General features: G+C 35.5%; 1 protein-coding gene across 12 annotated transcripts in view; it reads right to left on the reverse strand.

Annotated features, from left to right (window-relative positions):
* PPP1R12A (protein phosphatase 1 regulatory subunit 12A) overlaps positions 1 to 19,270 on the reverse strand; it is a 148,333-nt gene that overhangs the window by 73,359 nt on the left and 55,704 nt on the right. For 11 of the 12 annotated variants that reach the window (XM_082351558.1, XM_082351560.1, XM_082351566.1 and 8 more), the window contains exon 2: positions 16,157 to 16,287. In XM_082351558.1, coding sequence (XP_082207684.1) covers positions 16,157 to 16,287 — 131 coding nt within the window. Of the gene's footprint in view, positions 1 to 16,156; positions 16,288 to 17,946; positions 18,034 to 19,270 lie in introns of all 12 variants that reach the window. The other variant, XM_082351568.1, reaches the window with a different exon arrangement.

The raw sequence follows: 19,270 nt of genomic DNA on the forward strand, positions 1-19,270 counted from the left end.
GATTTACTTTTTTACTTTTTTAATTTTATTTTTTAGCCGCACTGCGCGGCATGTAGGATCTCAGTTCCCGGACCAGGGGTCAAAACTGCGCCCCCTGCAGTGGAATTGTGAAGTCTTAACCACTGGACCACCAGAGAAGTCCCACATTAGGAGGGATTTGTATTAGTTGGGGTTTTCGTAGCGGGGGAAGGGGGGGATTTTTTTTGTTATCCTAGTTTTCTGCAGCAAGTTTATTTTGTGTATGTATATTAGACCACAAAATGGCTACCATGCCATTTTGTAGCCTGGTATTTTTAATAATTAATAATATGTTATAAACATTTCTCCTTGTGCAAAACAATGTTTCCTTTTTATAATCTTCATGGGGACTTCTACAAACAGAAGTCATATTTGAACTGAAGAAACTTTTTCTGTTTCACAGTTTTAAAAAATGTAATATAAAACTAATGAATATTTATATACTACAAATAAATAAATAAATGAATCTGGAGCAAAAAAAAAAGATATTAGTGGAGTAGAACCTGTGCTATGCTCCAGGGGAATATGTACGTATTCTGCTAGGCAAAATCTCAAACAATTAGAGAAATTTACATAAAACCACGTATATTTTGCTTAGGTATTAGAAATCATTCACAGGATGTAAAGACAGAATAAAAGGAAGACCTCAGAGTGGCTGCAGTGCTAGCAGAGGGAAGCAGAGTCTCAAGGAAATAACAGGTCAAAGCCAAAAAGAGACAATCCAAAATTTATATAAACAGGAAAGATGTTAAGAGAAACTAACAAGAGTAAAGTTCCGAAAACTGCTGGCAGGAAGTAGGGCCTGGAGCAATCCTTGAGCCAAAAGTTTAGGTATAAAATATGTATGCATACAATTCACAAACCTCTCCATGACTCAAGAACTACTATTTGCAAATGTAAAATAAATAAATAAATAAATAAAACCCCATGGCATTAATTCTTATTTACCACGAATAATCTCAAAAAGCCATTCAAAGATTGGTTGGGTGAAAAAAAAGCATAAACATTTAAATTCTGCAGACTTTGGGTTTGGTTCCCACCTCTGTTTCTTGACAGCTGTGTGATATTCATTAACTTAAAACATTTGAAACCTAGCTTATAGGTAACTTACAGGGCTGTGTTATGCTTAAATGAGTTAATGTCTAAAAATAAAATTAAAATTCTATCTGTTATCACATCATGCAAAATCATCACACTTAGAAAGCAATGTTTAAGATAATGTGAAACAAAATACAGGCTATCTGGAATACCAGAAATTCACTTTGTGGGACCCTTGGAGATACTGAAAACAGATGGTCAGATTTCCTTCAGAACAAAAAGGGCTGGGGTATTAAAAGCAGCTCATGGGACTGCTGATTAGGAAAAATACACTATATTTATTGTAAGATTTCTTGGGGGGAAAAAAAAAACTATGAAGATTTCACACAGGAGTCCCAAACTGAAAGTCAGAATATTAGGCTATTTCTCAGATGGGTAACTTTTTTGAATGCTTCAGAGTTTAAAAAAAAAAAAAAAAAGGGCAGGCTTTTATTTGCTTAACAATGGTTAATGATGTCCTTAAGCAATACAAAAGAGGCCAACATAGGAGATGCCACTTATTGAATGATGAAAATCATTATAAATTACTGAAGTGAAAAATGGTAAACTGCTAGGTTTACTGAGATTTATAATAACCTACAGCTTTGAGTCAATAAATAATTTTGGATAATTAATAAACCTCAAATTCAAGACATGATCCAAATGGATTTCTACAAAATTATTTGCATACGTGTGAATTTAAAAATCTAATAAAAGGTGTAAAACTTGTTAACCAAGTTATCAGTTGCAACTTGGATGTGGTATATTAGATGGATAGGATTCTATCTGGGTTAGAATGATTCAATGTTAACTGAATTCAGCAGACAAATTTGACAGTCTCATAATTATCTTGGATTCTGAGTTTTGTCAAAAGCCAAACCACAGAAGAGATTGAGAAGGAGAAATAGTTCATTTTAAAAATTTGATGTTTTAATTAAAGCCCTTGTCTTTAAATTAGAAGCTAATGAGAACATAGTAATCAAAGAGACAAAGAGAAAGAAATTTCATCAGCAAGAGCTGAGTATACTTAGTGTTCAAACAATGTACATTGTTTTATTTACTGTAGAAAAACTAGTATCAAGAAGTTGTTTTAACCAACACATGGATTTTTCATGTATTCAATACATGAATTTTTAAAATTCAAAACGTCAGTGCAGCCTTAAAAAAGAAGTTCTGTCATACAGATGAATCTCAAGGCCATTATGGTAAGCAAAATAAGCCAGTCACAAAAGGCCAAATGCTATATGAGTCCACTCATATGAAGCGTCTAAAGTTGTCAAAATCATAAAAACAGCAAATAGAAAGGTGGTTACCAAGGGCTAGGGGAGTGGGGAGGGGAAATTAGTGTTTACCAGGTAGTTTTAGTATTGCAAGATGAAAAATCCTAGAGATCTGCTGCAAAACAATGTGAATATGCTTAACACTATTAAACCGTACACTTCAAAATGGCCAAGATGATATATTTAATATTATGTTTTTACCACAATAAAAAAAAAACCCCACAAAGTCAGAAAACCACTGAAATAGTTGTTTCTTGAAAATTCAAATGAATTACTCAAAGCCATCCAATGAGACAGAAATTATGAAAACTAAGCTACCTGAACTTTTCAAAGACGGGTAAGAGAACATTGTACTATTAGCTTCAAAAATAAATGCAGACTTCCTTGGTGGCGCAGTGGTTAAGAATCTGCCTGCCAATGCAGGGGACATGGGTTCAATCCCTGGTCCAGGAATATCCCACATGCCACAGCGCAACTAAGCCCGTGTGCCACAACTATTGAGCCTGCGTGCCATAACTACTGAAGCCCACACGCCTAGAGCCCGTGCTCCACAACAAGAGAAGCCACCGCAACGAGAAGCTTGTGTACCGCAACAAAGAGTAGCCCTGCTCGCCACAACTAGAGAAAGCCCACGTGCAGCAGCAAAGACCCAACACAGCCAAAAATAAATAAATAAAATATATTTTAAAATAAATAAGTAAATAAATGCTACTTTCTTTTGGAAGCCTCTGAGCAACATAAAATCAGTGTAAATAACCTTATGCATCTTCAGTGGGAATGCACTTTCTTATTTCATATTTGAAGTTCTATATCACAATAAAAAACAGCTGAAAGTAACTATAACAGTAAGAATCCAAACAAAAGTTCTGACCTGGAACTTTTGAAAGTTTTCTTTAAAATAACAGTTTTTTCCTTCAGCACCTGACAAATGTTGTGCCACTTCCTTCTGGTCTCCATGTTTCTGATGAGAAGTCTGCTTTAATGCAATGCCCCCTGCCCCAATGTTATAGTAGTTCCTTTCTCATTGCTTTCAAGAGTTTTACTTTGTCTTTTGTTTTCAGAACTGCTTTGGTTTATCCTGTTTGGAATTTGCTAAACTTCTTGAATCTGTAGGTTTATATCTTTTGCCAAGGTTGAGTACGTTTTTTTTTTTTTAATTAATTAATTTATTTTTGGCTGTGTTGGGTCTTCGTGTCTGTGCGAGGGCTTTCTCTAGTTGCTGCAAGCGGGGGCCATTCTTCATCGCGGTGCGCGGGCCTCTCACTATCACGGCCTCTCTTGTTGCGGAGCATAGGCTCCAGGTGCGCAGGCTCAGTAGTTGTGGCTCACGGGCCCAGTTGCTCCGCGGCATGTGGGATCTTCCCAGACCAGGGCTCGAACCCGTTTCCCCCTGCATCGGCAGGCAGATTCTCAACCACTGTGCCACCAGGGAAGCCCCTGAGTAAGTTTTTAGCCATCACTTATTATTTCTTTAAATACTTTTCCAGCCATGCCCTCTTTCGCTTCTTCTGGGACTCCAATGGCATAAATGTTAGCTCTCTGGTATACTCCCACAGGCCCCTGAGGCTCTGTTCATTTTATTTTAGTCTATTTTCTCTCTGTTGCCCAGATTTGGTAATTTCTATTGTTCTGTTTTTCAGTTCACCAATTCTTTCTTCTATCCCCTCCATTCTGCTGCTGAGCCTATTTGCTATTCATTTTGGTTACTGGATTTTTCAGTTCCAAAATTCCCATTTGGTTCCCCTTCATATCTTCTATTTCTTTGCAGACTTTTTTTGGCTGAGACTTTTTTTCATTTGTTTGAAGCATACTTGTAATTGGTTGTTGAAGCATTTTTGTGATAGCCGCTCTATAATCTTTGTCAAATAATTTTAAGATTAATATCTCTGTAATCTTAATGCTGGTCTCTATTGTCTTTTTCATTCAATTTGAGATGTTCCTTGGTATGACAACTGATTTTCAATTGAAATCTGAACACTCTGGGCATTATATTATGAGACTCTAGATTGTGCTTATATCTTCTATGTTAGCTGACTATATTTGGCCCTGGTCTAGCAGAAAAGATGGGGAGGTGCCATCTCATTATTACAAGGTAGGGGTAGAAGTTCAGGTTCCCCACTCAGCCTCCATTGACACTAGCGATGGAGCAGCTCCTTGTTGCTTCTGACTCCCCACCAAGCCTTCACTGATACCTCCCTGGCTAAGGAGGCTATGGGTGCCTCACTACTACACCCTATGTGGCCTCCACTGACACCATAAGGGGAGAAAGAGTTAGGCCTCTTTACCGATGGGTGGTGGTGAAAGTATTTACTCTCTACCAGGCCTCTTCTGACTCCACCCCAGTGGGGAGGAGTAGGAGCTCCTTTTTACTGCCAGGTGGGGGTGTAAGTCCAGGCTTCCCACGTGGTCTCCAGTGCCAGTTAGGGGAGGGCTAGTTAACTATCCGATGGGGATGAAAATCTCGGCAGGCTCTGTGTCTGGCCTAATCTGACATCATGACAGTAGAGGTGCTAGGGCACCTCATGATAGCCTGGTAATGTTGGAAGTCTACGCTCCCTACCTGGCCTTTGCTAGTGAGGGTGTAGGTGGGACCAAGGTTTTTTTCTGCAGTGTTTGGCTGGAGTTTTTTTTTTTTTTTTTTTAAGGTTTTAGGGTGCCCCTCTCCTAGTATTTGGCTAAAGAGGTTAGGCTTTTGTTGGGGCTTTTTTGGAGGGGCAGTGTGGGGCCATTGGTGCTTCTGGGTTATCAGCTTCCTCAGTTCCAAGTGTGGTATATCTGAGGCAAAGAGAAAAGCCAAAAACTTACTCCTGTCATTCTTTGGATCCTGAGATCCCTAGCTGTTCTGTCTTCTCTCCATCTTATAGAGTCTTTGTATATTTTATATATCATGTTCAGGCTTTTTAGTTGTATTCAGCAGGAGGAATAGGGAAAAACATATCTATTCTATTTTCCAAGAAGCAGAAATTCTCATTTTTAATTGTCAGGAAATTGTAATGTTTATAACATTACCAATTTTAACCTTTTAAAAAATTTCATTTTGTCCAAATCCCACAGGTGGAAGTATTATTTTTATATATAAACCCTGTTACTAGTCCAATAACATGGACTAATGTACCTTGCCAAATACTGTGCTAAATTTCTGACATCATGGTTTCTCAATTATGCTACAGATACAATTAATTATGCCGATAGCAAAGACCAGCCTACTGTGTGTGAGAGAAATGAATCTATTTGTGAAAGTGGGCTCTATTTTCCAGTTATCTAGGCACCCGGATTGTCAAAACAAAACAAAACACAAAAACAAATTCAAAATGTGCAGAAGGATTTAAATTCCTCTCTTCTCTTTGCAAAGCCACCTTTAAATACAGGAAATTCTGTAGGTTCTGCCTTCAGCGTTTCTTATTTCTCTTAATTATTCCCCAGAGCAGTGACTATACTTCTTTGACCATGCACTAACTCCTGAAAATGCATATTTGTTTATTAAAATCAATTACATGCACTACTGTCTTACTTTATTACTGTATCTCCCAATTCCCAGAGGCAAAAATCCTACTCATTGTGTAATAATTCTAAGATATACATTTTCCCCAAATTTTAATATTGCTGAAATCTTCTACAATCTATTGATCTTACAATCAATGATGTCTTAGCAATGGATAATGGCCACGATATGGTTGTCATCATCTGTCTTCAGGTAACCCCAGTCACAGCTATTCATATTGTTTTCAACTTCAACTGATTTATGTGCATTCATACCTTTGATACCTTATTTACTGAGCTTAACTGTTACTTAAAATGTTTTCCTGGATGGTGTCTGAAACTTTTTGTTGATACCTTGTAGTAAGATCAAGAAAGCACCACCAACAACACTTGGCAGAATGCTATCAGTGGCTTAGAAGAAAATCCCAAAGGCAACAATAAAACATTCTTAAGCAATGCTGCATCCAAGACACTACAATTAGATAAAGAATGATACTGTGTAGGGGGGGGAAAAAACCCCCAAGGTGCTTAAAAACAAAAAAACCACACACACTGTATTACAGTTTTTTTTTTTAACCTTTTAAATTGGTACATAAAATAATGACAATGTGTTATGATGATGGCATCTTAGATTTGATGAAATTCAGTTTACGCATTATAAACATACCCAAAGAAGTCCTGGCTTCCTATTGCACCTTTTTAATTGGCACCTCAAACTAGGCCTATTTAAATTCACATTCCACTACACTCTTTCCTCTGCTTCCCGCAATTTTTCTCTTTAATTCCTTAATACTAAAGTTAAAGGGCATCATTTTCCCAATTACAAAGGCTAGAAAGGGAGGCAGAATGGTGTAGTGTCTTAAAGTGCAGACTTGACAAGTTAGACTGTCTAGGTTCAAATCTTAGCTCTGCCAATTATCGTGGGTAATTTCTCTCTCTGACTCAGTTTCCTCACCTATAAAATAAGAATCATAATACCGGCCAACCATCACTCATCCAAACCCAAATTTCAAAACTTTTCTTTCTTTCTATCTATCTATCTATCTATCTATCTATCTATCTATCTATCTATCTATCATCTATCTATCTATTTATGGCTGCGTTGGGTCTTCGTTGCTGTGCGCGGGCTTTCTCTAGTTGAGGCAGGTGGGGGCTACTCTTCATTGCATTGCACGGGCTTCTCACTGCAGTGGCTTCTCTTGTTGCGGAGCACAGGCTCTAGGCATGTTGGCTTCAGTAGTTGTGGCACACAGGATCTAGAGTGCAGGCTCAGTAGTTGTGGCGCATGTGGGATCTTCCTGGACCAGGGCTCGAACCTGTGTCCCCTGCACCGGCAGGTGGATTCCTAACCACTGTGCCACCAGGGAAGCCCTCAAAACTTTTCATATTTTAGAAATATAATATTGTAGATTATGCAACACCCTTATTGAGTCTGAGGCAGTACGCCATAACCAAACACGTTAATATTTTCGCAAAAAATAAGTTTAGTTAAGTGGGGGAGAAACAAAGACTATAAAGAGCCTTGTATCAGTTCAAGTCATGGTGTGTTGCCAAATGAGCCTACACCAAACTTACAATTTATTTTCTCATTTTTCAGAGTTTTGAGGGTTTGGAATTGTGCATCTGGGCCTGCGGGGTGGTGGCAGCAATATATTTTCATGTAATTGTTAGGATGGCCAAAATTATGTATATTAAAGGACTTAGAGCAGTGACTGGCACACAGTAAGCACTCAATAAATGCTAGCTATTATCAGCATTATCACTACCTTTGATTTTTCCTCCCACCTTACTATCTAGATCCAGTGAATCACACCAAGCCTTATTAATTTTATTTTCCAAATTTCTTTCACATCTGCCCCACTTCCAAGCTCACTGCCACTGGCCTGGCTCTCTAACTCCCTAATCCCTAATCTGTTCAAACTCCCTCATCAGTCAAGAATTGTCTTCTTAAAATACAGAGTAAGGATCATCATGTTCCTAAAAACGCATCACCACTAAAGGTCAGTTAGCAAGGCATACAAATTCCTCTGTGCTGTAGTCTCAGTTCCCTCTTCCTGTCTTATCAGTTACTCTCTCCACTAACACTCCTCTCCTCAAAAAACGACGACTCCAAAGAAGTCCCTTTATCCAATGCAATCACGACCAGTACTTACTTGGTTAACCAGAAAAGCTGATTAAAATAGGGAATAGTAAAACATAATACATATTTGAAAATAAATAAATGCAAGACATTTATTTCAACGTAGACAATATTGGAGAACGTCTCCAATGACTTAAATCCATGCTCCCTTTCTTGCATAAATGACAGTCATAATGCACTAAGACTTCAAAGTGTCTTAAAGTGAAACAAACACTTGAAGTCAACAGAAAAGCAATCTGAGTATATACTCCTAGATATTTTTTCTTTCAATCTTTCATTTGTTGCACCCACACCTAATTAAACAGTAATTATATTTTTAGGACCTTGCCTTTATTGAGGCTTTCCAAAATATTTAACTTAGTAATAGCAATAACTTTCTTTTTTGTACACATTTCATCAGTTTTGGATATTTAATTAAATTATATAATCACTAACAAGTGGAATAGATATTAATAGGCTAGAACACACACAACTAACTTTTGGTAGGCTTGCAATTCAACTGGTGGAAACAGAAGTAAGTGAGCTTAGTAGAAGTAGTCTATTTGTTGCAATGTTCAGTTTTAACAACTTTGTGGGAATCAGTCAATATGTTTTAACAAAGAAATGGCAAATGTTAGTTAAGAGTGGAAGCCAGTTAAAACAGCTTTAACCATGTATTATTTCCCATTCATGAATAACATGACTTTTCTCAGACAACTCCCAACTTCCAGAGGCAAAAACCCTGCTCACTGTTTAATGTAACAGTTAATGTCACCTCCTCTGGAATCTTTCTCTGAATGGCCTAAGCAGAATTGATCACTTCTTCCTCAGTGTTCCTTGTACATCTCTTGGTCCATTTATTCTATCTAGTACTGGTATTGACTTGACATGTCAAGTCAAAGCTTGAAGATTAGGAGCGGTTGCAGTCATTTTTACATCTTACAATGCCTAACTCTACTATAGGAGACAGTTGTGATAGAACAGAAAGAACATCAGAATTTGAGTCTTGAGAATGAGGGTCCAGTTCTGATTGTGAAATGGAAATAACAGTGAACACGCCCATACAGTTGTTAAAAAAAACTGAGTAAGAATGTATATGAGAATATTAGTTTTGGGCACATATACCTCATTATTATTATAGCAAGATACAAATAAGTATCTTGCGAATAAAATTTCAGTTTCACCTTCTAAGACTTCTAATCAAAATACATAGTCTGCTTTACACTAACTATGTATTATTCTTGACAAGAAATATGTAAATAACCGAAATGCATGGATTTGCCAACTCTTCTTGGTGCTCAAATACCCCCATATCAAAGTAAATAGGACAAATGACTACTTCACTCTCCCCTGCTCCTCTCATCTAGCTAGGTCTGCTCTAAGACCAAATGATCAGAAGATAGTTTTCTTTATTAAATAATCCAGGAAAACCAAGAGCTTCGTTATTTTTCACTAAAAGTAGTGACCAAAAATAGAATTATGAATAACAACAACTAATTCAGCTAACTTTACTGATAACTATATGCCACAGATTGTGCCAAGTGTCTTATAAACACTATCTCATCTAATCTTCACAATAATCTTATAGAATAGGGATAAGCGTTAACATTCCTATTTTAAAGATGAGGAAACAGAGGTTCAGAGAAGCTGGTAATTTGTCTGAAGTTAATAGCAGTTAATTAGCGGAGTTAAGATTAAAATAGAGTTGTCTCATTTCTGAGCTTGATATCAGGAATATTATAACGTTTCTCATAGGCATGGTGGTGCAATTTATATAGTTCTTAAATTGGTAGGAATTTGATTCTTTTACCAAATATAACAACATTATTGAATTCCAGGCAGAGGAATCAGCAGGTGCAGACTATGAAGCAAGATGCCTAGTTTGTTTAAAGGCTCAGCAAGGGGACCAGTTTGGCTAACAAAGAGAGCCTGGAGAACGTGGAGAAAATGACATCAGAGAGGTAACAGAGGGTCAAACCATAGCCTGTAGGCCACCAGAACTCTGGTTTCTAAATGCATTATAAACCCACTGGAGGGTGAAGGGCTTTGAATAAAAATGTGATGTTATTCCACTTGCAATATTTTAAAAGGATCATTCTGGCTGCTGTGCAGAAAACAGATGGGGGGAAGAGGATGGTTATGGTTAGAATGATTCCAACTGCAATAGTTTCAGTGAAGAACAGTGTCCAGGATCAGGGAGAAATGAACGAGGTGATGAAATAGTTAGATACTGGATATATTCTGAAGGATAAGCCAAGAGAAATCTTGAGGATTCTGTTGTATGTTTATGAAATAAAGGTTATAATGAAGAAGAAAAGCCACGCCATAAATAAGCCACCACAAATATTTTAAACAGTTATATCCTTAAATAGCTGATTCTTTAATGATCAAATTACAAAGCTAATGAAACTTTTTCCATGCTGTAAATAAGACCATGAAGATGTCACTGAATGTCACTACCAGTATATTATAATGATATGAAATCTTCAGCAATGTCTTCAAAACTACTCCAAACGTGAAGAAAAATATGTTAAATGTACTAAGTAATCAACATTCCATTCTATATACTATGAAACTACATAATGCTAGCCTAACACAGGGCTAATTTTCTCTGCTATTGAAAAAGTTTAACACAAACACTAAAGCTACTCAAGATAAAAGCATTCCTTAAACATCTGTGGCAGAAGCCTAAAAAAGAAATGTAGTGACAAAATTAAAAAGAGACAAAAGAAATTATAATCACATCAATAACCAAAATGTTAATAAAACAAATCATTTAAGTTTTATTATTCAAATACAAAATATTTGTTTTATTCTTGTAAGTCATAGGAATTTTTGTTTATGTGAAAAATAAAGACAATGCCAAGGCTAAAGTTACAGTCATTCAAATAAATAACATTCACTGGTCCATCAAGAAGGACAAGCTGAATAAACTACAATGACACTGCACAACAGAGTACTAAATACTACACCTGAAGAGAACAATGAGAAATAGCTCTATAACCCACTATATAGTGGTCTCCAGGATAGACTGTTAAGTGAAAAAAGAAAAGTGGAGAAATAGTGTATGACAGTCTTTCATTTATCTGCAAAGGGGGAATAATACTTATATTAAAACACAAACTGGGATAAAATATAACATTTAAAAATGTTACCCATAGGAAATAGGATGGTAGAGTAGGAACTGCCGTTAGAACCTGGTATTTTATGTAAATTATAAAACAAAATTAAACTAAACAAAAAAACAAACTTAAACAATGAACTTAATGATATATCTAGTTAATGGCATAACCACACAGAAAAGAATTACTCCAAGTGACTTCAGCACACACAGTAATTTGATGGTATATTCCAAGTGGGATACCATAAGGACAAAAAGAAATGTCACCCCCCTCACCCCTGCCAAAAAACCAAAAACAAACCCCCAAACTTCAAACTGCTTTCAGTAATCATTATTGTTGTGGTATTGTTATAAGCAATCTAATGTATATGTAATATATGATTAAGCAAATTAGTAATTATGTGTTATTTTAATTCTACAGTTCTTGACAACAAAGTAGGGGAGAAAGGAAATACTGATACAAGATAGAAGAGGTTAAAGAAAGACACCCTGAAGCTGAATTTGAATTTGAAAGAATGATCAATGCAGCAGCAATGAGCACTTCTAGCACCCATTACAAGGAACAGGTTTCCTTAGAGAAATGGCAATTCCAGACCCAGGGCATGAAATATAAAAGATGAGTCTGGAACATTTTTATACTACTAAAGAGCAAGGAAGCTTTTAAAGATCACTTTATTTGGTCATGTCCCAAGGTCTTAGAAGCCAACATGAAGAGACTCTTGTAGACCAAAGATGGTACAATTTGCTAATCAATAAGGGCAATAACTGCAATGGATTGAAATACATCAAGTACGTTTAAATGCATGTGCTCAAGTTATTTAGATCTCAAAAAAATCAATTAGTCCTTTTTGAAGGTAACTAGTAAACCAACTCATTATTTTAAAAATCAGTATATGGAGGGAAAGAATAAAGAATATATCCTGTTTTCCTATAAAACTTGTACAAGGGGTAACCAAATAGTAGATATGAGACAGTTTCCTTTACAAAAATATTTCAGCTAATAAAAAAGAAAGACAAAATTTAAATGCTGCCATCGTAAAACTCCTATGTCTTCATCTAATTATTTCTTCATCTCATTATTCTTTTATCTATTATTTCTTTATTTTGTTATTATTTCTTGGTTATTGAAAGCCAAGTCAGAGGACTTGGTTTTCAATGTTTTGCACATAATTTAAATATATAATTCAGTTATACTTAATGGCTAGAGTTATAAACTAACTGATCATTATAGACTGGAACAATAAACTGAATACATAATTTCTTGGGCTCCATAATCGTTCTAGTATGTCCAATTTTACTTCTAGTCCATAGCCCAATAACATCAAACTACAACTTTTAGGGAAGAATACCTTGATGTGACAGTGAGAATTTTATACTGCCTGTATTAGTTTGCTAGTATTACCATAACAAAATACCATAGACAAAGTGGCTTAAACAATAGAAATTTATTTTCTCATAGTTCTAGAGGCTGGAAGACCAAGATCAGGGTGTTGGCAGGTTTGGTTTCTTCTGAGGCTTCTCTCCTTGGCTTACAGATGGCCACCTTCTAACAGTGTCCTTACATTGTCTTTTCTCTCTGTGTGCAAGCCCCTGGTGCCACTTTTTGTGTCCAAATTTCCTCTTATAAAGATACAGTAAGATTGGATTAGGGCCCACCCTAAGGGCCTCATTTTAATTTAATCATCTCCATCTATACAGTCACATTCCAAGGTTCTGGGGGTTAGGCCTTCAACATATGAATTTTGTGGGGACATGATTCAGAGCGTAACACTGTCAATTCAGCACCCCAAAGGAAGAGAATAATGTTAATGCGTACATTTCAATATCTGACCCATCAGTACATAGTAAAACAATGCATATGCTGACCATTAACATTATACTCCCCAAACTTACTTCATTTATTCTTCCTCTAATCCACTCTGGCGAAGGGGCATTATTAAACAATCTCTATTTTTGGTTTTCCCTAAGACTTCTACCTTATTCATAGCAGGGAGATGTTGAAAGCAATTATTTTGGTGAAAATGTGAGATAATTGAGCCAGAATATGAAGAGCTATCATTCACCTATTCACTTGGCTTTTGCTAGGCTAGAGACCAGATGTGAAATTGTTAATTGTCTAGAAACTAAACTGCAACCTCACATTCTTTGTTCTACTGTCTCCAATAGAGGTCAAAAATTTAGAACTCACTATATCCTACCTAATCATCCCCAAATCCTCATAGTGAACTATCTGTGCTTCACTGTTTGTTTTACCTCTCAGTTCAATAGGGTTGAATTAGTACTATTCTGTGCAAAATGTAGTTGGTAAAGAAGCATGTAAACAACTGATATGTTAGAGATGATGATGAATCAGCCAGGAACATTAGAAGGGTTTCTGGAAGAAGTGATTCTAACACAAACTGCAGCTTGTGTCTGCTACAGTCTCGTAGTAGCTGGTCAAGTAAAGAAATGAGGCAAATGAATCACTGTGAGCAAAGACACAATGATATGAACCAGCAGGGAATGCTGGGGAACTGAAAGTAGTCTAGTATTGACAGAGTAAAAAATGTAGAAAGCAATATGAGAAACAAGAGCTAGGAAGAAGCCAGATCATTCCCATTTTATAAATAATATTAATCATAAAGGCTAAGTAGCTCCGCCAAGGGCACAAAGGTAGAGAATGGCAGAACCAGGATTTGCAAACAAATTTAACTCCAAATACGTCACTTAGCAGAGTGACCCAATTTTCCATGGTTTATAACTGTTGTCTCTACGTCATTATTAATAGGGCCTTCCTTTACCCTATAAATGCTCTGATTTGGGAGGTATCTTTCACCCTACCTCTTAAGCCACCATGCTATGTTTTCTAGACCCAAGAAAACTAGGATTTTGGATTTCATTAACTTCTTTCACTCATTAGTGAAATTAATTACTGAAAGAGATAATGCTGGTGAAAATAATCATGCATTTAGAGGGTTTTAGGCAATCATCACCTAACAAATAGCCCAGTATACACAAGAGTTGAACTGTCTTTTATAAAAATATTATCATTATTAAAAAAAAAGAATCTCAGAGGGCAGAAAGAGCAAAAACGGAAAAGTCATCATTTCTTGTTTCTTGTTCCTCCCAGCAAAGACATGGGCAAATTACCAAGCCCAGGCCAACATAAGTCCCTTAAGGGGAAATCTGTTGCAGTCAGAGGGCTCTCTAGGGAAGGTTTCCCTCCTTGATAGTCACAGAATATGGAGAAGATACTTTCCACTCCCCATCCACTTTTTATTTTGCTCTTGGATGTGCATATGTAAAAACGCAATTCAGGAGTTGTGGCAATCATCTTGTGACCAGGACGGGACAAGGCTAAGAATAAAGTCCATATTTGGGAAAGGCAGAAGAAGAAAACACCTGAAAGACTCCAAGCCCTGATGACATCACTGAGCAGCTTAATAAATAAACCTGAATGCCCTTCCTCTAAACTATGTATTATCCTGTACAACAAGTACCCTTTCTCTTTAGGTCAGTTTGAGTTTGATACTGTTACTTGTATCTAAAATCATCCCAACTGACACAATGGGTTGTTAATCAAGTCTACAAGAGGAAATTATTCAGAACAATTATTACTGTCTTTTCAAACTCAGAAGCATGAATTAAAAAGGAAACACAGGATTACACATCTGAAGAAAGAAGCTGGGTTTTCATTTTCCCAAAAAGATAAAAAAGATAATGGTCAAAAGTTAATACATAACTGAATATTTCCTATGTGCCAGGAACTATACTTGGTGGGTTATCTCAGTTAACCCTCACAACAAACCTAGAAAATATTATTCCCATTCTACAGAGGAGAAAGCTGACGATTATAAAAGTTAAGCAACTTGCCCAAGGTCATACCCCTTGAGAGTGGTTGAGGAAGCCTTCATAATCCACATTAGTTGACTTAAGAGCCTAAGTACCAAATATTTAAGGACAGCTGAAGATAAATGCACCTTAGCTATTTTTTTCTATGAAGATGAAATCCAAGCCCTTTGTTGAGCATGAAAAGAACAGAAAGGAATAAAGAGAACCACAATTAAAATTATGAATAACCACTGTTGACTTACAATGGCAAAAAGAATCCTTCATTTTACATATAAAGAAATCAAAGCCCAGAAAGAGGAAACAAATTATCAAAAGGTGTAACGCAGTCAGTGTTAGAGTCAAATAGCTCAGATTTTCTGATTCCCAGAGCACTTTTCATTTCACCTAACACTGCCTCTCCTTTAAACTGGTATACTGTATCTCCAATACACATGGGGGCTTGGGGTGGGGGGCAGTGTATGTGTGCATGAAATGTACAAAGAAATAAAACTATGAAGACTTACTAAGAGAGATTCACAGAGTAGGACTACCATATTCAATATTTATTAGTTGATAAGCTTTGATGTGAGCAGATAGACAATAAAAATGTTTATGGTGCTGGATACACAGCAACAAGAAAAAATAAGATAATTTGATGAAAAGATTATTTTGTCAGGATATGTATACTTCCTTGTTAAATTTTTGAAGAATCAAATTTTCTCAGAAAGTACTCCCCTATTAAAGGTAGTTAAGAATATGACTATTTTTCACTAAATTTTCATGTTTTTAGAAAACAATCTTAATAAAAACTAAGCATAAATATACTGAATAATTGGAGAACTATGTACCATATTCCTTCTTTAGCAAAGTAACCTAATTCAGAATTATTGTTAATTTCCCCTAACAATTCATGATTACATAGGGATATACTAGATTGCTAAATATTAACCTTGAATCATTTGACAATACATGTACTCAAAAGAAAAGGAGATGGGGCTGGAGAATGTGTACAATTACTCATATCAATTCAAAGTACCAAAAGTCAAAGACAGTAGGGAGACAAGAAGATGATCTCACACCAAGAGACAATATTTGGATTCCCATGATCTACTTATTCTCTTTCCTGGGAAGAATAATTTTTATGAATTAAGGTAATATAAGAGTTCACTCATTTATCTATAACAACAATTTCTATAAAATCTCAAGTCTCTAAATAGTATTTGGATAAAAACAAACACAGAACTAGCTTACTCTGCAATATCAAGATATCCACAAGAAGCAGCTGCATGTAGTGGTATCCAGCCTTCATTATCAGGTTGATTAATATTTGCTCCATTTTCTACCAGAAACTTCACCATATCAACATTGTCATCAATGCAAGCCTAAAAACAAAACAGAAAGCAGGATTAGAAAAACTTTGAATCAGTACTGCCAACAACACATTAATAGAATAAAATTCCTGTTTTGAAGCTTTTATAACATACTTTCTATAAGGTAGTCTCTTGCCGTCTCGATTGTACTGCTATGAAGTAGGCCAATGGTACTACCTAAATTTTAGTAGTCCTTGCTTAGATACCCATATAACAATACTGTATGTGACTAGACTTTTTATGCCAACCCCATGAGGAAAACAAGTACATGTCAACATGGAAACAATCAAAACATTATAATTAAGTACCAATAATATCCTCTATAGCAGTGGTTCCCAAACTGTGGTCTGTTCAGGGAGTGGGATCCCTTCAGGGAGGTGACAAAGTCAAAACTATTTTCAAAATAATACTAAGATGGTACTTCCCCTTTTCACTGTGTTGACATGTGCACTTGAGGGTGCAAAAGCACTAGTGGTAAATATGTTTCTGTCTAAGAATAAATCAAGGCAGTGGCAAAAAAACACACAAAAAACACAGCACTTTACTGTCCTTGTATTCACCACTCTGCACTCACAGGTTGTTTTTCTTTCCCAAGCTATTTTTACTTATGAATGTCCTTGACAATGCAGTAAAAACTATAAATTGTATTAAATTTTGACTCTTGAATATACATCTTTTAAATACTCTGTGGAACAAGACAGGAAGCATGCATAAAGCATTTCTTCCAAGTATAATGACTGCCCTGAGGAAAAACACTTGTGCAATTAATTTGCAAGCTGATCTAGCCACTTTTTCCATGGAATATAATTTTTAAAAAAAAATTTTATTGGGGTATAGCTGATTTACAATGCTGTGTTAGTTTCAGGTGTACAGTAAAGTGAATCTGTTATACATATACATATATCCACTCTTTTTTAAAAATTCTTTTCCCATATAGGCCATTATGGAATACATTTTTACTTAAATGGCAAACTATAGTTAGTCTAACTTGAATGTTGGCAGAAATTTTCTTGAAAATGAACAAAGTCTGTCAAAAAAACTAACAGTATTTGTTGCCAATGATAAAATTCAAGCTTTCAGGAGTAAATGAATTAGTTATTTTAATTAAAAAATGCCATTTCTATAACATGGGTAAAGTACTGCTTTAATTCATTTAAAAATGAATTAATAAATATATAGAGTCCTCTGTTTTAACCTCTAGTATTGTAAATATTAATATATACAACCCACAGAAACAAAGCTCTTTGAAGTCCTTCATAATTTTTAAGAGTATAAAGGGGTCCTGAGATGAAAAACTTTTGAGAACCGCAGCCTATAGTAAATAAGAAGGGAACTTTTTTCAATGCTTACTTTGTGCCAAGTAGTATGATTGGTGCTTTATCTATTTTACTGATTTGTATATATTATCCTCACAAAATCCCTCACGAAAATGGGAATTTTGCTGTATCCCCAGCACCTTTTACCATTCTTTGCATGTGGTAGGGGCTCAATAAATGAATAAATGAACAAGAAAGCTAAGATTCAAAGAGATCAAGTAGCCTGAATAAGCCACAGAGATGGGAAATGATAGAGCTGAGATTCTATCACAGATGTTCAGATTCCAAAAAATAAGCTCTTTCCACACTTAACACCATATCCACAGATGTTCCTATTTCACCAACTATTTCTCACCTATTTTGCAGTCTCTGAAACAGGATATCATACATTCTAGGCACTTAATAAGTGCTTGCTGTATAAATAAAACCAATTTTCCTTTACCTATCACAGAAGCAAAAGAAAACAGTTTTAGTAGCTTTTTCCTAGGGGGGGAAAAAATGACAAAGTTGGTGTCAAGAAAAGCACTAAGGACAAAGTACTTTACATCTAAAGTGGAAAAACACTGACAAGTGTTTGGCTGTAGGCTCTAGTTCTGGCTCTGCCACAAATTTTATAGCTGTGAACAAGTAATTTAATCTTTTTGGGCTCTGTCTTTCAAGTGGAGGAAAGAAGCTGGTGGGTTACATATCTCTAAAATTCCCTAACATATTTAACATTCTTATATATCCATGATTCTTCCCTTTGGAACAAGTTACAGGCAATCTGAAGGCAAGATCCCAAAGTGCCCAAACAGTTCTTTACACATAGCAAATGGTAAATGAGTATATATAAACAACATTCATATAAAGTTTAAGTATATACTGCGTGGGAAAAGAACTGTGTTTTTCAAGGAGCAGTGGTTAAAGGGTAGGAGAGATTTGAGAACCACAGCTATCTAATAACAAGAAACATCAAAATTCTATTGTATTATGAAGTAGTTTATAAAATGTTATTTGAGATAGCTAATGACTCACAGTGGCTTGAAATAATATTAGATCTAATTTATAAGTTTAAGCATTAATTTTCCTTGAGAAAAGATATTAAATTGTATTCTCCTCTCTCTCAACCTCTTTTAATTCCTACAGGCTCCAAAACAGTATTTTGATTTTATCATTGATATAAAAATATAAAACTACCTGATAAATGTTTTTTAATACAAATATGATTATTGTTTTTAAAAAATGGAGAAAAACGTCAAAACAAGAAATTATAATAAAGATACATGGGAAATGCTCACAATATATTAAGTTTTTTAAAAAGGATACAAAACAGTTTGCCTAATATGATTCTAATTTTACTTTAAAAACTATACAAAAGACTAGAAGAATATATAATAGTCATTATCATTGGTTGTGAGACTATGAATAATTTTTATTCTTTAAATTTTTCTTTATTTTCAAAATGTGTACAATGAATAGGTAGTGTTTACATAAAAAGAAAATCTAAGCCTTGATTCTTAAATGAAAAATATTAAATCTACTGTATGGATATGGAGAAACAACCAATTGCTGATAAAAGTGTAAAATTCATATAACCCCTTCAGAAAACCATTTGACAGTATCTACTAAAGTTATATAGAACTGATAAATAAATGGGGTGGAATGTATGTGTATATGGGGAGAGTCTACTCATGTAATAG

The sequence above is a fragment of the Balaenoptera borealis genome, assembly GCF_965194805.1.
Source record: "Balaenoptera borealis genome assembly, chromosome: 13".
NCBI lineage: Eukaryota > Metazoa > Chordata > Mammalia > Artiodactyla > Balaenopteridae > Balaenoptera > Balaenoptera borealis.